This window comes from Tachysurus fulvidraco, chromosome 22 (genome assembly GCF_022655615.1).
Source record: "Tachysurus fulvidraco isolate hzauxx_2018 chromosome 22, HZAU_PFXX_2.0, whole genome shotgun sequence".
Lineage (NCBI taxonomy): Eukaryota > Metazoa > Chordata > Actinopteri > Siluriformes > Bagridae > Tachysurus > Tachysurus fulvidraco.
This window is the reverse complement of record NC_062539.1, coordinates 7,642,559-7,663,416: the sequence shown is the minus strand read 5'-3', so window position 1 is coordinate 7,663,416 and position 20,858 is coordinate 7,642,559. Positions and strand designations below refer to the sequence as shown.

Here is a 20,858-nt window from a genome sequence, read left to right as displayed (position 1 = left end):
GGTTTCAAGTTATACAGTACTCCTTTGAAAAAGTAAAAAACAAAAAAGTTCAGAAAACATGTAATATTTTAAAAGAATTCACTTTTTCCTGGTAACCTATGTGACTGATACCTCTTGTTCATGTGGCATTGAACAAAATGTGTATTTTGTTTGATGTCATTATGCAATAAAAAAATAAGTGAAAATAAAATACTGAGGCGACCGCATTTACAAATTAATTTCCCAAGCAAACAACTCAAAATAATATTTATGTTTGTTTGTTTATTGCAGCACCAATAAAAACCTGTGTTTAATTAAACCAATAGATTCCTAGTTTACATTATTTCTACAGATAAGTTTCCCAACACTGGGTTGTTGTTGTTTCTAGCAATTTCTACATTTTTCGATTTCCCAAACTGAGAATAATAAACCTAGATCACTTCGTTACTTAACGTTTTAATTCTGTCTGTTTAATAATAAAAAGTCTGCATACGTGATGATATTTTAAACAAATCTGCAGTGAGACATAGAGTTAGATCTAAAAACCTATCATGCTAACGTTAGCTACATTAGCTAACCTTAGCCACTTTAAATGCAGGTTAAAAATCTACACAAAACATGTTAACCCTAATGACAAACTTCTCACCGCATGAGACACCGCACACCGAAGTGCTGACAATGCATCACGCACACTAAAGTACAGCACAGCGATTAGTAACGTGACGTGACATACGGCTAAGTATAGTGACCCATACATAGAATTCGTTCTCTGCATTTAACCCATCCAAAGTGCGCACACACACTCGGAGCAGTGGGCAGTCATTTATGCTGCAGTTCCCAGAGAGCAGTTGGGGGATTCGGTGCCTTGCTCAAGGGCATCTCAAGCCGCCTTCACACTGCACACGACAAACGACCGCCGATAAACCGGAAGTCATTCATTTCCTATGGAGAGTCGCAAGGTCGCTGCGTGAGGTGCCGACCATCTGCGGATCCGTTCTGAGCGTTGGATCCGTCAAAAAATTTGAACTTTTGCGACTACACCGCATCCGATATGCCGACCGGATGTGATGTATTCCAATGTTGTCCAATCAGGATCGTGTGCGCGAGGTGATAAGAATTATTAAAAAGTATTAACATAAACGTTAGTAATTTTTAAACTTTATCCGAAACAATCTTTTTGTTTTAAATACAGTTTTATTGATAGAGTAATAAATTATTAATATTTATATTGTGTTATGATATGATATGTGTTATTATATGTTTTATTTTTAATGTTGTTCCCATGTTTCCTCAAAAATTATTCGCGGTCTTTCTGGATTGCATTGATTGTTTGTACTCCTAACTTCATTCACCATGATAAATGCTAATTAAGTTTGCAAGCATTTAGCCCATTTCGGTAACACGCTTCCATGCTTCATTTTTCCTGTAAGCATCTTTGTATGATTCAAGAGTTGGATCATAAAGTAACGGGTGTTCGGAGACCGCGAGAATCACGCTTCTCTCCCATGTTGACGTCTGCACGATCATATTGCACATTACGTGCGACTGTCACAAGGGGGCCAAATCCGACAGTCGTGTCCGTTTGTCGTGTGCAGTGTGAAGGCCGCTTCATTCGGAATCGTCCTGTATTTACAGGCAAAATGGCGCGTCCCGTATCAAATCAATACGGGACGCGATTTGTCCCGTATTTTACATAGGCCCACATTATACAGCATCCATGCAAATCACCCCATCCGCATTGTGTGGAGACGCGTCCTATTCTTCCCCTGATTTTGAGGGTAATACTCGTTGCCATCATTGGTTTGATTTGTTTGTTTTAGGGTTACGGTATGTATGGTTACAATCAGAGTAAGATGAGGGCGGGACGCCGCCTCACCGGTTCTTTTGACAGTCAGAGTGACAGAAAATCCATATGAACGAGGCATAACCTAACCTGCCTAACATGCTGTCCATCATCAGCCACATCTTAAGCATCCCAGCATCCACTGGTTATGTGGAAAGGATCTTTTCTAGAATGGCCAACAAATGGAGTGACAGAAGGAACAGGTGCTCTGTATAGCTCATTACTAGTGAGCCCTTGATCACTTTGAGCCGTCCTGTTCAGAGTTTTACTGTAACTGTTTGAAAGACAAACAGCTTCTCACTGCTGCACGGAGTGACAAGAAGTACACTTATAAAAGAAAGTAGGCCTGACATGCTCCAATACTACACACTACTACTTCTGGTCCGCTGATATTCACTGATACACTGATATACATCCACTGATGTTATTATGTTCATTATGTTCATGGAAGATCTTTTGCAAGTTATAATTACTAAGTTATGGATCTGTTCATTTAATAATAAGTTAATAAAATATGGTTCAAATCTCACAAGTTCCTCCAAAAGCTTATTTTTTGTGTTCTCAGTCACACTTTGTTGGCGTATATTTATTATTGTCATAGCTGTGTATTCAATATGACCACTTAAGCTGTGATGGTGAGAGACTGAGTGCATGAGTGCTGAGTGCTGTGTTCACATTGATTTCAATGGCAGATATCTTATTATAATGTCCATTGGTATCAATCTCAATATTTTTATGAATACATGTTTTAAGTTATGATATACCACCACTGGCACGCCATGGGACTGTGGTCATCGTAGCCCCGAGGGGTGTGGCCCCCGCTGCGGCAGGCATCCCTTATTTTTCTGTATTGAAGGTGGCAACCCTACTGAGACTCGAACCCACAACCTTCGGGTTACGAGTCAGACTCTTTAACCATTAGGCCACGATTGATTAATTAATCAAATACAATACAATTTACAGTGTGGATATATTTATACTCCCAGCTTAAACATCTTATACAGTACACTCTAATAAGGTAAAGTGCAGCAGAGCACAGCAAATTCAGAACAAACAAAGAGGTATTTTAACATGTACATATGTTACCATAACACTGTTTCCAAATACTATACAATTTACAGTGTCGATATATTTTCCTAAACATTTGTTTCTTATTTCACATATTGTCTTTATTGAGGAGATAAACAGTTTTGAACATGCAAAGCAGCATTAACATACTGTAGGAGCCACAACTTGCACCTCCCAGCTTAAACATCTCTCTCTCTTTATCTTTCTCTCACTCAATTTCATTCACTTGCTTATTCACACATACACACACCCATACACACATACACCCCAAAAAAGAAGAATTCTCCGATTGCTATGCTTGGAGCTGAAACGCCTGACAAATTCATCCAAATATAATGACCTGGCCCGTCAGTATTCAACGCTTAGGACACCCAAGTGACTCAAAAGGGCATCACCCATGGTTGTCCTCAAGTGGTTTTAAATAAGTGCTAGAGCAGCTGAAAAGCTTCTCTCTAATAATAATATAAAGCCAAGACCTCTGCTTCTTCTCCCAGGTTGCATCAACACATTACTGCTGCGAGTGCCGCCAATTGTTTGGGGGTGGAATTGCATCTGTGATCGTTATGAAACATTCTCCTGGTTGCTCTTCTCAACGATGAGAAATGAGAGCACAGGCAGAGCAGGAGTTCATCTTGTTCTAGCACACGTTCCAGTTCAGAGAGACGGCATGTAAGAGACAGAGACAGCAGGGACAGAGATAGGAGAAGGAGACAGAAGAATGCTGAGCACAGGAGCAAGAGCCGAGAGAGATGGTGGGAGCGAGATGAGGAGGGAAAGGAACGGTGAGGACGGGAAGAGGAATGATCGTGATGACAGCAAGGAGAGACGGAGGTCATCCTCGGGCTCGTCAGTGTCCTCCACATCTTCTGCTTCTGAGCAGGGCTACAATAAAAAGAACAAGTTGTTTTGTCAGCCAAAGAAGCGCGGAAGAAGCAGAAGGAGATGACGAAGGCTTTGGAGACTCCAGAAGAGAAGAAAGCTCATCAACTGGCTAAGAAAGAAGTCAAGAAGAAGAAGAAGAAGCGTGAGAAAATGGGCTGGAGTGAAGAGTACATGGGATACACTAATGAAGACAACCTCTATGGAGAAAATAACCTGCAGTGCACCTTCAAATAGCAGAAGGTAGGAAAATGTCTTATAACGTCAGATAATGACAGATATTACATTAAATTATGTTAAAATGAATGGCATTAAAACATTAAAGGTGGGGTGCACAATCTCTGAAAGCCAATGTTGACATTTGAAATCACCAAAACAAACACGCCCCTAACTGAAATGGGGGTCACCCCTGTTTTGATAGCTCCACCCCACACATACATACGTAACCCTGGCAACTACTATTAACCAGCTGGGGCAGCTGGCCGAGGGGATATTTTTATCAATAAATGAACTCAATGAGTAATACTATGGTATAAAGGTCAAGTGTGTTTTTGTAGTACTGTTGTGTGATGTACCGTGAAAGGTTTAGGTCCGCTTCACGCGGAAGACGTTCAGTTCTCTCCAGAGCTGGAAAGCTGATCCTTTATACAAAGCCTTTTTTTCACTGTCAATCTTTCAATTGCTTTCGGCTAATTTCAGACAATGGCGAAAGTTTGATTTTGACATTGGTGGGGACATAATTTATTTGACATTGGTGGGGACAACATTCCCCGTATTTTGTGCATAAGACTGTTGTTATGGTAACCTGCATAATCACGTTGCATATTTCTTCATACAACGGAATATAGCTGCAGCCGACCTAAACACATTAGCGAGAAAGACAAAGCCAATCAAACAGCGACGTGGGTTAGAGAGGCAGGACTTAAAAAAAGGCAAAGGCCAATCATTTTAGAGAGTTGATTTACAGAAGCGGGATTCATTACAGGGGGTAAATCTGTTAACCGTTTGTGTTCCACTGGTTGCGCTATTTTTCCAGAACGCCGTTGTAAAATATTTTCATCTTATTTAATGCTTCCTGGATAAATGTTAAATGAAATAAGTAAAAAAGCACAAGACACAGACGGATATCAGTGGTTATGTATAAATATACATTGGCTTGGTCGAATTATTGCTAGGGACAATTGAGTGTTCCCTGGATATTGGTAGGGACATGTCCCTACCGTCCCTACCCAAATCGACGCCCTTGATTTCAGACATGCGCACTGAACACTTTCTCCGCCGCATATTGAGAAGACACGCCCATTTCTTTTTCAGCCTGGACAAAGCTCAGCAGCATCCAGAATGAGGGACAATCTGAAAGATTTGCATAAAGACCATTAACCTTAGCCAAATAATCTCTGCTTTACCTCCACGCTGTTGCTGAGCCTAGCTCTCCGCTGTGTTCTCTTGCCACATGGTGAGTGCCACAGCGGCGCTACTGATTGGCTACCGTCTTTGTGGAGGGAATTTCGCCGCCCCACCCTGCACTAACGGTCTTCTCGGGACTAAAGAATTGTACACGACCCGAAGTGTCCCGAATCACTTTTTACCCGAACCCGACGTGCATATTTTTTTTATTGCCTCCATGCTTATCAGATTCTGACATGACAATAACACTAAAGTGAGAAACTGAGACAGGTTAGCTTACTGCCAACCGCGCAATTGTCGCAAGCAGTCTTGGCAAACAAAGGAGAGGTTGGAAAAGGACTCGAGTCGATGCACACAGATACAGTAGTTCGGGTCTTCTCGGGACCGTTCTGTAAAAAGACACTCATTTTAAATTACCCGAGACCCGATGCCGTTATTATTACACCCGACCCTTCTGAGGCACACGTGAAACTTTTAGACCCGAACCCGCTCCGGTCTCGGGACGGACCTTGGGTTTTCGGATCTAACTGGACCTGTGAAGAACTCTACTTTGCACTCCGAATCAGCGGTGCTGACCTTGGTGCTGCACGCTTTCCTCTGCTCGTCACCAGCGCTGTTCATGTTGCTGCACCGCCGCTGCTTTCCTCTCCCAGCATGATTTTCTCGGCGAAGAGCACAATTTCCTACGTTACGTGCCACAGTATATACTGTAATGTGTAGGTTTATTTTTTGTATTTAACATGCACATATGCAGTGTACTTCCTTTAATTCATTAATGTAGTAATGAATATTAAATATTAATATAACCTTTTCTTACTTTTTTTTGTAATACAAATGAGGAGAATCCTTCTATACCGTCTTCTTCACAGGCCGCTGCTGAGTTGCCAAAGCTGGCAGAGGAGAGTAAAGACAAAGAGGAAGAGAGTGGAGATGAGATCCCAGGGCCGAGCTCCAGAGCCCCTACAAAGAAGGAAAGAGATGAGGGATGAGGAGAAGCAGAAGAGAGTGAGGATGGAGACAAAAGAGGAGCAGTGGAGTCCTTGCTGACGGAGGAGGATCTGATCAAGCAGAGCCAGGCCGAGTACAGTTCCGTGCTTCTACAGCTTTCCAAGCTTGCAGACAGCTGCAGGTCACAGGTGTGTTCATGCAACCTCTGCTTTGGGAACTGAAAGTTAGTATAGAAATAGAAAGCTGAAATAGAGCTGGAAATAGAGCTGTTTTTCACATCCTCTGTTGTCACCTCATTGCAGCATTTGTGTCATTGTTTCCAAAGTCTTCCCGAACTTTACAAACATTTACATATGGCATTTGGCAGATGTCTTTATACTGAGCAACTTACAGAAATGCTTTTCAAGTCTATCAATAAGTACATCCTGATACTAGTTCATTAGTTCACGTACTAAGATTACCATCATCTGTTTCTGTTACCATTTACATTTTACTGGTTTCATGTAATGGTTTTAATATTTTCCAATAATTTGTTAGAGAGTATGTCAAAATAAGTAGTTTGTTAATAAAATCTTTTTTTTAATTTAAGCTTAAGCTATTTAAAAAAAAACAACAACACTTGGACATGGACTTGCTTAATTTACTTAGAAGACAGGATTCTTTATTAATAAAATTTTACTTGTTTTATTTAGCGTTGTTAATTATTTTAAGTTAAATAAAATGAGTCACTGTTACAATATGACAGATTAGTCCTGTGACAGTAAATGTGCAATCAAGAGTATTTATTAAGAGGTTCAATGTAAGAAATTACAAAAATTTTGAGAATCTTGCTTAAGATCAATTCTTAAAAATAAGAATAAGAATTTAAACAGCTCAAGCAGAAGTAAAGTGCAATGACATTTTTGATTATAAATGATTTTGATTATAAATCTTTTGCTTATTCAAGCCATGTAAACTTGTCTATGCAAAGACTGGACAGAATCAACAAAGTGATATTAACAGACTGCTGTTACAAATAATACAATTTTACTTAATTATATCAATTAATTACATAAGATCAGTATGTTATGTGAACTTATTTACTTTGTTCATTTTGCTCAACTTCATAAATTCATAAATTTTACATAATATCACAAGTGTACATTTTATTTGAAAGATTTGAGTGCAAAAACTTAAAAAAAAATTTTTTTGTGAATTTCACTTGTTATTTTTATCAGTGTGGATTATGTTGGATTTGTCATTGAGGTGTCTGCAAAATAAAAAATAAAATTCACTAGAACAATTTGTCTCGATTATGCTGTCGTATCAGGGGATCCAGCTATTCTGTTGATTGTTGTATCTGTTGAACTCTCTTGAAATATTAGAGCTGTATCTCCTGACATCCAGACACACTCTGTGGACTTTCCTCAGCTTTCTCCAAGCATCTCAGGATGGCAAAATGTCCTTTGTAGACATTCCATACCACTAGAGCTAATAATATCAGTGTTGGTATAATGACAAGGATTTTGAGGGCCAAGAGAGATTTCTGCTGGTCCTGGGCCAGTGGCTGAACCGAAGGATGCTCCATGAAGTTCCCCAGCCTCAGCTCATATGTAGCATTTTGGATGACATCCTCTTTACCATTGGAGGACTCTACAGCGGTGCAGGTGTAGAATCCGTTGTCACTGTCCGAGGCATTGAGGATCAACAGGTTGTTGTGAAGATTGTGGTACTTGTTGGAGTTTTGAATTGTGTGATTGTTTAAGCTCCACTGCACTCGGGCCAGGTTTGATCCTGGCTGGCACAGCAACCTGACCACGTTACCAAGATAGAAGTTTTGAATGATCGTAGTACTTTCTGTAACACAAAAACAACAGTCCTTGAGAGTCTTATTGACTTTCAGTGACAAGTCACAATGATATTAAACCATTTTTGCACATATATTTACAAGATACATATCAGTAAATACTGTACTATCTGAACCAGTGAACATAAAATGCCACCTGTTTGCATACCGACTGCAGGACAACGTGCAGCATTTCCATCTCTCAGACTCTGAACCACCTCACTGCAGGAGAAAAAAATAAATGGACATGACTGGAAATTCAATATATCTAACATTCCCACATGTGCACAGTCTATAGTCTCTAGAGCAGTCAATTCAATATTTTAGACCACAGTGATGTTTGATTCTTGTTTCTGATTGGTCAGAAGGTGATTAAATGAATTTTTTATAACAAAGACTTACAGTAGATCTAGCTGGAAGGCACATCAGGTTTATATTAATGTGTTCATTTTAAAAGGCTACTGTTAGCTCCAGATAATATAGGTCTATAAAGAGTAAAACATACTCTAAAGTACTGTGATGAAAAAACATTTAATGTGTTGCTATTTAATAAAAAAAAGTCAAAGTTAATAATTAAAATTAAATAATAATTACTAAAAGGTAAACTTCAGTTCACGTCACACCTATTTTTCCTTTGTGCTTGTCCTACAACAGCACACCACATCATGATTTTTTTCTTTACAGCACTATTTACAGCAGCTGAGAAGTATATGCTGAGTACCTGTGTGTATCTGGATGAATGTTTTTTATAGCAATGCAGCGTTCAGCGCTGAGGTCCCAGCCACAGTATGGGTCTCTGGCCAGCACACAGTCCATACAGGAAGCGTAATGGTCACATGTACTAAGAGGCATCTGCACCATTGCTTCCTCTGAGCCTGCATACAGCTGACCCTGAAACAATATGTGCAGCAGTTATTAAAAAGATTGGCAAGCTATAACAGAATCAAACTAAAACTGAATCACAAGTAGAAATAATGAAATGAATCAGATGAGTACTGGGATAGCCATGATGAGAAAGTCATTAAGTATTATTTTATTTTACTTCTACTAGTGTGAATGATGGGGGGGGGGGGGGGGGGGGGGGGGGGGGTTATAATACATGTTACCTAAAATGTGTTTATTTCTAAAATATTTTGTTAAATTATCGGAGGAATAAAAACAATTAACTCAATGAAAATGCATTTTATCATTCTCCCAGACTAAATAGATAACTATTTCGTCCACTTAATAAATCAATTAGTTCGTGTAATATAACACAAAAAAAAACCTATAATCTTTTGGTGTAGCTTCATGGAGGAAAAAATGAAAATGTGCTCTGAGGCTTACCAGGGTGACAGAGAGCCGCAATATCTTCACTGGGTCGGACTGCTTAAAGAGCTGCATCTCCTCTATTATCACCATCTTTCCGTCATAGTTGACTGCTTTCAGCACTGAACCGCTTGCTGTTACAAAGATTGTACAGTTGATTGAACACTGTAACACATACATGCATAAGTCTGTATAAATTATGTAAACTGTACACTAAATATTTATGTACCTGTGCCAATAAACATGACCTGATGGCTGCTCCCATCCAGGGCAGTAGTGCTGGCCACCACTATACGAATAAACACAGGTCCTTTCTTCACCAGTAGGGGCTGCTCAGAAGGCTTCACTGCCTGATCCATCAGTGGGTTGTATAGGATGAACTGAAGGGTTTCATCAGGGAGGTCCAAAGACGTTGAAAACCCTTTCTCCCTTGTCTTACTGTTAATACACTACACACAAACACATAGAGAGAGCAACACAAAATGAATAATTAACTACTGCATAGATGGTGGTTTTGGAGACAAAAGATACAAATTAAAACGTTATACCCCATGCACATCACTATGTACATTATTACTCAGTAAATTATAATAATTCTGTCTATTATATTCTGACTTAATTAAAATAGGGCACAGTCAAACCTTAAGTCCTCTGCCTTAAAGTTTGACTGTATTGTTGGTCTGATATTCAACCACAATCCTGATTACATTCAAAATCACAAATTGTCTTCTTCACTGCAGTTATTTAAACATATTCTGCTGGCATTTTTCAACTGAACATTACTCACCCCTGAGGAGTGAAGACACCGTAGAACATACAGGTTTTCCAGGTGTCTGGCCAGAAGAGGAACACATCCTGTATGAGAAGTGGTAGTCTGGTTTGAAGAACAGGACAGTCCAGGTGAGTCTTTAGAAATGATGTCCACTTCTTCTGCAGTGTCCGCTGTCCTCCCACATCCCCCTAGCAAGGAGAGATCAGAGGGTATGAGAACAATGCTGCAGAAAATTACATCATAGCAAGTGACAATAGTTATTAGTTATTTACTAATTAAAATGATAAAATACAACCAAATATTTTTGTAAAAGTATTGTTCTGTAAGCAGATAATATCTTTCATTTTAAGCATTTATTACTTAAGAAAAAAAAACTAGAAGAAGGAAAAAAGTTTTCTATTGATGTATAAAAGCATCAAAAGCAGGGTGATTATTATTATAATATTTGATTTATAATCGTTTCACATCTTGAGGATTAGCTAATCTTTTGCAATTCTTTGGTTTGTTAAGTACTGATGCAGAAGTTCCACCTCGTTATTTTGTCATCACCTGAGGTTCTTTGTTTGAACAAAGAAGTTGGTGAAGACCACACAACCATTATTTAGGCTCTGCAGAATGGTGTACTGTATTATCAGCAACATCCTTTTATAAGGAAGAGTACCTTACAAACACGGGCCACCCTTGACACCTCCATCTTACTGTAGGCATCGTACTCCACAGCTCTTTCATTAAAGAAAAGGTAAATCTTGTCATCATCCCCCTCTGGGTTGTCATCTCCCTCAGTCACATGCTTCATGCCAATGAAATTGGGCTCTGAAATAACAAAACTATTACCTTGTAGAAATATTGAGAAACATGTCGGGTGATTAAACTGGACTCGATGATTAAATTGATCATTTTAAGATAATAAGTCATTAAGAACAGCATAGATCACACTCTACATTATTATAGAGAACAAAGTCACAGTTTCCTGTCTTAACATTACAACACAAAGAGTAAAAGTTTTAGACTTATAAAACACTTTATATCATATACCAGTTGTTCAAAAGAAGAACGGAATATAATATAATAATATCAGAACCTCATTTTAAAGGTCATGGATGGAATTGTCATTTATTTTAGATCTGTATATGATGCATCACTGAGAATAACTGAAGCAAAACCCACATCCTTCCTCTAAACAGCATCGAACGCCGATTATCCATTGGAGTCGCAAATTTATCACACATCATGTCATTAAATGCCATTTCCATTAGTTTGTTTTTTGTTTGCAAATGTACAAGCCGCAACACATAACAACACAGGGCATGTGCACCTCATGCAGAAAAGTTTCAAAATATTTGAGAACTTTTTAAACATAACAGAATTTATTAAAAGTTATTATCATTTATAGCACAGTGCTGTTACAGGACTGAATGTGCCTGGTGTTGTTTATTGTCTATAACAGCAGCTACATGGAAAACAACTGTTGATGATTTTATTGTACAAACGTGCAAGTTTAAATATGTTATCATGTCTGTAGTAGACGCAGAGTCGATCGGCCATATGCGCTCACTACGCAAGTTGCGTATGGCCCCGCAAATTACACAAGGCCCCGCCTCCCCCTGCCTCATTTTACAGCGCGACAATATGAACAATATGACAATATGAAGCGGAGCATGGGCGAGGCTAGCCCATTCTTAGGGGTGCTTCAGCACAGGACCTGAGTGACTCGTCCATAGTCATAAACGGAGAGAAGTAGCGCCGGTTACAATGTTCTTCCGCAAGACGCATGCACTGCCATGCATGCCATGCAGTTCTGTTTATTAACTGCTAGAGCGTGAAACAAAAACAGCAGCGCGACAAATAAACTGCGTACCTGTGTACGTGTGTCTCTGTTGTTAAAGTTTATCGTTAATTTGATACTCATTTTAACAATCGGGAGTCATGTAAACATGACGTCACGTGCGTCTTTTCTGGTCAGTCGACATGGAAACATGAAGCCCTGGCGTTTGGACCAGAGTGAAAACAAACGCCATATCACTATATACCACAAGTATGTGTGAAAACACTCACTGTGGCTTTTTAAATTAATTGTTATTCATTCCTAGATTTAGATCTGTTATTTTTCACTTGTGGCTGACTATCAAACTAGACAATAAAAGAAAGTTTAATGTTTTTCTTTTCTTGTATTTACTCATTCCTCACACACAGAGGATCAGGCTGAACTCCTAGCATTACTCTCTCTCTCTCTCTCTCTCTCTCTCTCTCTCTCTCTCTCTCTCTCTCTCTCTCTCTCTCTCTCTCTCTCTCTCTCTCTCTCTCTCTCTCTCTCTCTCTCTGTGTGTGTGTGTGTGTGTGTGTGTGTGTGTGTGTGTGTGTGTGTGTGTGTGTGTGTGTGTGTGGCCTGCCAGTGAGCAATGGACATACAACAGTTTTAAAAGAAAAAAGACAGATTCAGGTGACACGCCTCTGTGTGCCTTTTGATCATATCCTTAGCTTCAGCACCCCTAAAAAGGAGCTCAGCACCCCTAAAGCTCTGACCCTAGAATTGCCCCTGAAGCGGAGCTATCCATCTGGCCATGAAAAGTGAAAAAAGAAACAAAATGAGAGTGAAATGTGAAAACAGCAATCAGGTAAACTTGTGTTCTCTTCAAATTTGATGTCAGCAAGAGCAAATAACAGTAAAGTTGATGTGATTCTGTCTCTAGTCTCTATCTGACTAACTAAATTAGCTGCCAGTGCATCTCTTGTCCTGTCTGTCACACAACAATTTATTGTGTGAACATTCGTGTCATATGCGTGTGCAATCGTGCACGAAATGACACGCGTGCTCAAAATTCCAAAATCCAAAGCTTTGTTCTATTTCTTTATATTAATATATATTAATATAAAGAAATAGAACATGAATATTAACATTATCTTAACATGATAAAATTGTTATATTTTATTATTTTCTGCTTATGTAAGATAAAGTTAATATTCACTTTAAATTCAATTGCTAATATTCAACTAAAAATTCTAAAAATATTCCGTTCAATAAAGATTTGTTTATTCATTCATTCATTTTCTACCGCTTATCCGAACTTCTCGAGTCACGGGGAGCCTGTGCCTATCTCAGACGTCATCTGGCATCAAGGCAGGATACACCCTGTACGGAGTGCCAATCCATCGCAGGGCACACACACACTCTCATTCACTCACACACTAAAAAAAAAAAAAATTGTATAATTGTAATGGGACGATCGGGTGTGGAGATCTTATACAGAGAAAATTATGGTGCTGGTGGATTGCGGGGGGATGATTTATTTGAAGCAGCAGATTAGGGTGACGTTTGAGCTGTTCAGCGCGTCTATTTGTAGGTCTTCTAAATGATACCAGATGACATTAAATATTGAATGTGTCAATAAATGCTTAAAAGTATGCCACGATGCACTATTTTATAGTCTGTATTATCCTGTTTTATACTATAGTGTTATTTATGTCTGTACTTTTGAGTCACAACCAGCTGGAACCAAATTCCTTGTGTGTGTCAACACACTTGGCCAATAAACCTGATTCTGATTCTGATCAAATCAAATATTGAATCAATATAATTACATTTCTTAACTTGAATACAAGCTTCATTATTATTATTATTATTATTATTATTATTATTATTATTATTATTATTATTATTATTATTATTAGGGGTCAAGCCCCGAAGGGGATTAGACACCAATTGTTATCGTTAGTGTTCTTATTATTCTTCATCTTCTGCCATTGAAGTCAATGGCAGCCAATAGAACCGTACGTAGAAAAACACACACACACACACACACACACACACACACACACACACACACACACACACACACACACACACACACACACACACACACACACACACTAGGGTTTCCACTCGTCATGTGAAATACGGGATCGTCCCGTATTTACAGGCAAAATGACTTGTCCCATGACGATTTGTCCCATATTTTACATAGGTCCACATTATACAACATCCCATGCAAATCACCCCACCCGCATTGTGTGGAGACGCGTCCTATTCTTCCCCTGATTGGGTAATACTCGTCGCCATCGTTGGTTTGATTGGTTTGTTTTAGGGTTACGGGCCGTGAATCACGGCCAATCAGAGTCAGAGGAGGGCGGGACGCCGCCTCGCCGGTTCTTTTGACAGTCAGAGTGACAGAAAATCCATATGGCATCTGATACACTGATATACATCCACTGATGTTATTATGTTCATGATGTTCATGGAAGATCTTTTGCAAGTTTGCAAGTTATAATTACTAAGTTATGGATCTGGTCATTTAATAATAAGTTAATAAAATGTGGTTCACATCTCACAAGTTCCTCCAAAAGCTTATTTTTTGTGTTCTCAGTCACACTTTGTTGGCGTATATTTATTATTGTCATAGCTGTGTATTCAATATGACCACTTAAGTTGTGATAGTGAGAGACTGAGTGCATCTGTTCACACTGATTTCAATGGCAGATATCTTATTATAATGTCCATTGGTATCAATCTTAATATTTTTATGAATACATGTTTTAAGTTATGATATACCACCACTGGCACGCCATCGGGACTGTGGTCATCGTGGCCCCGAGGGGTGTGGGCCCCGCTGCGGCAGGCGTACCTTATTTTTCTGTATTGAAGGTGGCAACCCTAACACACACACACACACACACACACACACACACACACACACACACACACACACACACACACACACACACACACACACACACAAACACACACACACACACACTTACTCACACACTTACACACACAGACATTTCGCAACGTTTCGTGACAGCGCCACCTAGTGGCCTCGAGATGTTCACGTTAAGTCCAGTATTTTACGAATACAATGCCATATCGCTACGAAACTTGGTATGGTTCATCGGCGACATTTTCTGAGCGCATCTGATCGGCTTGACCCCGGAATCGCTTCTTGCAGCTATATTTATTATTATTATTATTATTATTATTATTATTATTATTATTATTATTATTATTATTATTATCATCAAATGAACAACAACATTGACTGACAACAAACAAAAAATAATAAATTGCTTATTCATGGTGTTTTAAAAAAGGCCCTAAGATTGTGGCGTCCTAAGCTTTGCCTGCTCAGAAATTAACTCAGAAATCCAACACGGGCTTGTAATTTTCAAGCACATATATTTTTGTCTGAATGAAGACTACAAACGATGTTCCTTCATTTACAAGCGTACGTTTATAGTTTATTTACTTTAAAGCTCTGACGAGCTATTTACGCGACTCGCTCCTTCCAGGACCCCAACGTAAGCACGAACTGATATGGAAGCCAAGAAACATGAGCGATTTAGTTCCCGTTCAAGGGAAAGAATTAAGAGTAGAGAAGTCAGATCTCGATCTCCGGAGGATACAGAAAGGAATCGACATGTAGAAGGTGCACGAAGAAGAACTCGGTCAGAGAGCAGCGGGTCGAGAAGCAGTGATGATTCTAGAGAGAGACGACAAAAACAAACCGCCTAGCTCCTGGTTCTTGGGGCTTGCTAGTTTTCCTCGTGTTTGACTGACTGATCATTGTAAACAATGCGTTTTTGTTGAGTAGTAAAACCCCAAAAGATACATCCGAGTTGTTCCAACAAACGTTTTCCCAGAGAAAGAGCAAACCAAAATTGTTTCGTTACTCGATTGACATAAAAGCGTTAACCTCATAATTTTCCTCTAATTTTAAATCTAGATATTCGCATGTTCTCTATGTATAAGTAAGAAAGTTCACCATGAAAAGTCTTGCATGTTGGCAAGTTAAAAACAATATGTGTGGGTGGTGTTAGTAGTGACCCGTAGCTTTATTGTCTAGTCAAGTAGATTTTATTGTCATTTCAAACATATGTAGCTGTTGCAGTACACAGTGAAATGGTCAGGTACTACTTTCGAGAGCGAAGGTTATTCCCATTCTAAAGAAACCTGCTCTGGATCCATCAGACATCAGTAACTACAGACCGGTATCACTTCTCATTTCTTTCAAAAATTCTTGAACGCATTGTCTATAATCAACTGTCTGTCTATCTCTCACAGAACAACCTCCAAGATCCCAACCAGTCTGGCTTTAAAGCAGCACACTCCACAGAGACAGCCATTTTGGATGTCACTGAGAAGCTACATGCTGCTAGATCAGCCAAACTGTCATCCGTCCTTATCCTCCTTGACCTTTCAGCAGCATTTGATACGGTCAACCACAAGACTCTAATATCCACCCTCAAGAGTATTGAGATTTGCGGATCAGCTTGGGAATGGTTTGCCTCCTACCTGGAAGGAAGCTCATATCAGATATCATGGAGGGGAGTGACATCTGCTCCACGCAGACTCTCCACTGGTGTCCCACAGGGCTCAGTACTTGGTCCTCTTCTTTTCTCCCTGTATACTCACTCTCTCGGTGAAGTTATTTCATCACATGGGTTCTCTTACCACTGCTATACTGATGATACACAACTTATCTTCTCTTTCCCACCCTCAGATGCCACAGCTTCTGACCGGATCTCAGCATGTCTGGCAGAAATTTCATCATGGATGACTGCTCATCAGTTAAAGCTCAATCCTAGCAAAACTGAACTGCTGTTCATCCCAGGTGATTCATCCCCAGGTCATGATCTTGCTATATCCTTGCAGAACGATCTGATCTCCCCTTCAGCCACAGCTCGCAACCTTGGGGTAACCATGGACAATCAACTGTCCTTTTCCTCTCATGTTGCTAACGTGACTCGCTCATGTCGGTTTCTTCTCTACAACATTAGAAGGATTCGGCCATTTTTGTCCACACAGACTGCTCAGGTACTTGTTCAGTCTCTTGTCATTTCTAGACTGGATTACTGCAATGCACTGCTGGCAGGTCTACCTATGAACGCAATCCGTCCTCTGCAAATGATCCAAAATGCAGCTGCCCGGCTTGTTTTCAGCCTGCCAAAGTTCTCGCATACCACCCTGCAGCTGCGATCCCTCCACTTGCTTCCGGTAGCTGCACGCATCCGATTCAAAACACTGATGCTGGCCTACAAAGCCAAAAATGGACCAGCTCCCTCTTACCTCAAAGCCCTCATCATTCCTCGCACTGCACCCCGCACCCTCCGATGTACCAGCACTGCTCGACTGGTTCCACCATCTCTCAGGGTAAGAGGCAAGTATACTACAAGACTCTTCTCTGTTCTGGCACCAAGGTGGTGGAATGAACTTCCCATAGAGGTCCGGACAGCTGAGTCACTGGCTATTTTCAAGCGGCGGTTGAAGACCTACTTATTCAGGAAACACTTCAAATAGCACTTCTTTCCTTATCTTTTGCATTTATTTTTTTTTAAAAAAATCCTTTGACACTTTTTCATTGTAACTTTGAACAAATGTTTTAAACTCATGGTATCTTAAGTGTGTAACCTAGTGAACCAGCATTAGTGTATTCAATGTTAGAGATTTAAGCACTTATGTACGTCGCTCTGGATAAGGGCGTCTGCCAAATGCTGTAAATGAAATGAAACAATGTTTAACCAGGATCATGGTGCTACATAGGACAAAGATCGAGCTAAGGACTTAAGCAAGTAAGTGCTTCTGTGTAACCTGGTGTAAACAGTGCAGGACCAAAGACAGTGCAAACAAAAAATACTAGACTATAAACAAAAGTAGCACCGAGCAGTGTAAATACTTTGTTTTATATTGTATGTTTTATATTGTGTTAGCAGAAATACTGGAATTGTTATGTATTGGGCAAAACAGCAATCGACTGAAATGTGAAAGACAGCATGTGCAAAGAGCTAAAACAGTGTGCAAAACAGCATGTAAACAGTTTGATATGGTGGTGGTGTAGACATGGATGTATACTGGAAGAGTGTGTATTTGGTGTAAGTCAGTGCAGAAATTTTTTATATCGGTCACACCTGTATTACATAAAATTAGTTTCAAAGAGATTTACAGCACAGCTTTGCATGTACAGTTCTCATGTCTTCACCAATGAATTGTTTTATGTCTGACATTTAGTGAAAATAGTACCAACAGAATCACCTTTGTCTGTGCACTTAGCTCACCGCTTGATGACAGTGATGGAGAGAAACACAATAAGAAGTGTCAAAGGAAGGAGAGACAGCGTGTGAGAGACAGAGACAGGGGGGGGCAGAGGAGTGCTGAGCACAGGAGCAAGGCCTCCAGCCGAGAGAGACGTTGGGCCTGAGATGAAGAGAGAAGGAGGAGCAGAGGGAGAGAAAGGAAGAGCGAGGACAGGGGCCTGGACAGGAAGAGGAACGATTGCGATGACACCAAGGAGAGATGGCAGAAGAGGAGGTCATCCTCGGGCTCGTCAGTGTCCTCCGCATCTTCTGCTTCTTAGCAGGGTGACAATAAAGAAGGAAAAGTTGCTTTATCAGCCAAAGAAGAGCGGAAGAAGCAGAAGGAGATGATGAAGGCTTTGGAGACTCCAGAAGAGAAGAAAGCTTGTCGACTAGCTAAGAAAGAAGCCAAGGAGTGGAAGAAGCGTGAGAAAATTGGCTGGAGTGAAGAGTACATGGTATACACTAATGCAGACAACCCGTTTGGAGACAACAACCTGCTGGGCACCTTCCAATGGCAGAAAGTAGGAAAATGTCTTATGACGTCAGGTAATGAAGGATATTACATTGTTAAAGATGCCCTGCCACATGTATTTCATTACTTTAGTGGTCTGAAGTTTACCATGGACTCTAACATTTTTTGTGGAAGAAATGCTTTGGGTACCTTGTTTCAAGCCATTCCAGTGTGGTATAGAAAGCCTGAAGGAAGACTCAGCTCAATTTGTGCCAGTTCTCATTAATATTCAATGAGCTATGCTGCTTGGCTCCAATTGGCTAACCGCTAGGGTATGAGAGCATGACTATTCATTCAACTTTGTTTACAATCACCTGGAATTGTGGCAGAATGGCTTCTTCAGGTATATTGCCATATATATATATATATGACCCTGAATCTGAAGAGGAGACAGAAGAACCACAACCAGCTTGTTTAGCCATGGATGTATCTGGATGGTAATTTAACCATTCAAGTAAACCATCAAGCATTTTGAGACATAATAAAATGAATTCTTTGAAATTGACTTCTGACATTTTCTCTTTTAAACCATTACACTTTGGCTAGTGGCCAAATGTGTGTAGATGACAAGAAGGGTGATGTCTGCATTTTCTTCAGAGTGCTGCTGCATAAAGTTTCATTCACATGAATGGGCCTTCCGTTAAATCTATATAATTAAGCCATATAATAACCGCAGTGAATGGCAATGGATTTTGTGCTTTTAATTCATGTCTTTCATATCATTCTGCGAGAGATCCGTTCAATTATTGCAATAGAATTCCATTGAAGGTGAAAGTCAGCTAATACGTTGCCTCACAAATACCCACGGACAATACCCCTATTATTATCAATTTACAATTATCCCTTACATAAGCAGCTGAATTTATAGCAATGTATTAGCCTAATAAGTTTTGGCTTGCGAAAAACCTGAGAACTCCCTGAGCTACACGAATTCTGTGGGCGCGGTCTCAAGTGGGAGAGCTCATGAATAGTAATGAGCTCGATCAATTCCACGTCACACTGAGCAGCTTTTCTAATTGACCTGATTTCTCCACTTATTTCTTTTCAGTGGCTAGAGCTGCCAGGGGAGGTAGCAGTTCATTTTCACATTCCCGACACAACACAAACACATATGGACCTAACACGTATCAAAAAATTCTAGTAAAAACGGTTTTGTGTGGAAGGGCACCTTTAAGATTAATGGCATTAAAACATTAAGTAAATGATACAAGATGAGGCATGTTGTTAAAGGCATCTCATCACACTGTGCATTTATTGTCCAACAACAGCACAGTGTATTGTGATTAAATGATTAACTATTAGAATAGCAGAGGAGAGTACAGTTTCTGTACTGTTTGTTCATTTTGCAGTTAATTGTGTTGCCATTATGTTCATATTTATTTATGTATATCAGCAAACGTCTGTGCATGCTTCTTACCCCATGAAAACCAAAAAATATCTTGATAGTCAGTAAGCTAATTAACTGGCTAATGTGTCATGGTGTCAAAATTATTGATCCTGGCATCGCCTATGGTCCATGTTCTTTCCAACAACAAAGCATGAGAACACAACATACTTGTAATTACCACTAGAAGCACATGCAGGCAGCATTAATCTCCAGAGCAATTTGGATGAAATTTTTTACTTTTTATCCTTTTCTAGTAACATTTAATGTTGTAGAACATCTGTGAAATTTTTGACTTCTTATGAATAGAAAAATACTGTTTCATAATAATGGGCCACATTATCTTTGCCAGTCTTGGTGTATGTGGTTACTATAGAAACAATAAGGTATTAGATCATTACAGCTGGCACTAGTGTAATGACGGAGCTATTCTTATAGAAAATTAATTAACAGCATTTGACCAATCAGAATCAAGCATTCTGTCAAAATCAAATAGAACTCTCAATTCTGTGAAATAAACCTGTTTCCATTTTAAACCTGTCCATGATGTGTTTCCTCTGTAGGCTCTTGAGTTGAAGGGAATTGGGCACTTGGGTGAAAAAGAGCTGAAGGAGAGGAACAAGCTTATCCAGGAGGAGAATCGCAGGGAGCTGCAGAAGGTAAATGCCAGAAAGGTCATTGTGTTTGTAAGCATTAAAAAAAAAAAAGACTGAATATATTTAAGAGGCAGGGACGGGAACATGTTTTAGGTGAAGCAGTTACGTCTGGAGCGAGAACGGGAGAAGTCCATGCGGGAGCAGGAGTTGGAGATGCTGCAGAGAGAGAAGGAAGCAGAGCATTTTAAAACCTGGGCAGAGCAAGAGGACA

General features: G+C 39.8%; 1 protein-coding gene across 1 annotated transcript; it reads right to left on the bottom strand.

Annotated features, from left to right (window-relative positions):
* Positions 1-7,356: 7,356 nt before the first annotated feature.
* Positions 7,357-11,574, bottom strand: LOC113640624 (semaphorin-4E-like). Its single transcript, XM_047806757.1, has 9 exons — positions 11,520-11,574; positions 10,691-10,863; positions 10,045-10,217; positions 9,950-9,956; positions 9,487-9,706; positions 9,276-9,391; positions 8,671-8,840; positions 8,119-8,171; positions 7,357-7,960 (listed from the first exon to the last, which is right to left on the bottom strand). The coding sequence occupies exons 1-9, from the start codon at positions 11,572-11,574 to the stop codon at positions 7,485-7,487; spliced, it is 1,443 nt and encodes a 480-aa protein (XP_047662713.1). The 3' UTR covers positions 7,357-7,484.
* Between the last annotated feature and the right edge of the window lie 9,284 nt (positions 11,575-20,858).

Excerpts from the sequence above, each read along its gene's own strand:
- LOC113640624 (XM_047806757.1), bottom strand. The coding sequence starts at position 11,574 with ATGGCCGATCGACTCTGCGTCTACTACAGACATGATAACATATTTAAA. Across the intron at positions 9,392-9,486 it reads GGTCATGTTTATTGGCACAG|CAAGCGGTTCAGTGCTGAAA; the intron begins GTACATAAATAT and ends TCTTTGTAACAG. Across the intron at positions 8,841-9,275 it reads TGCGGCTCTCTGTCACCCTG|GGTCAGCTGTATGCAGGCTC; the intron begins GTAAGCCTCAGA and ends ATATTGTTTCAG.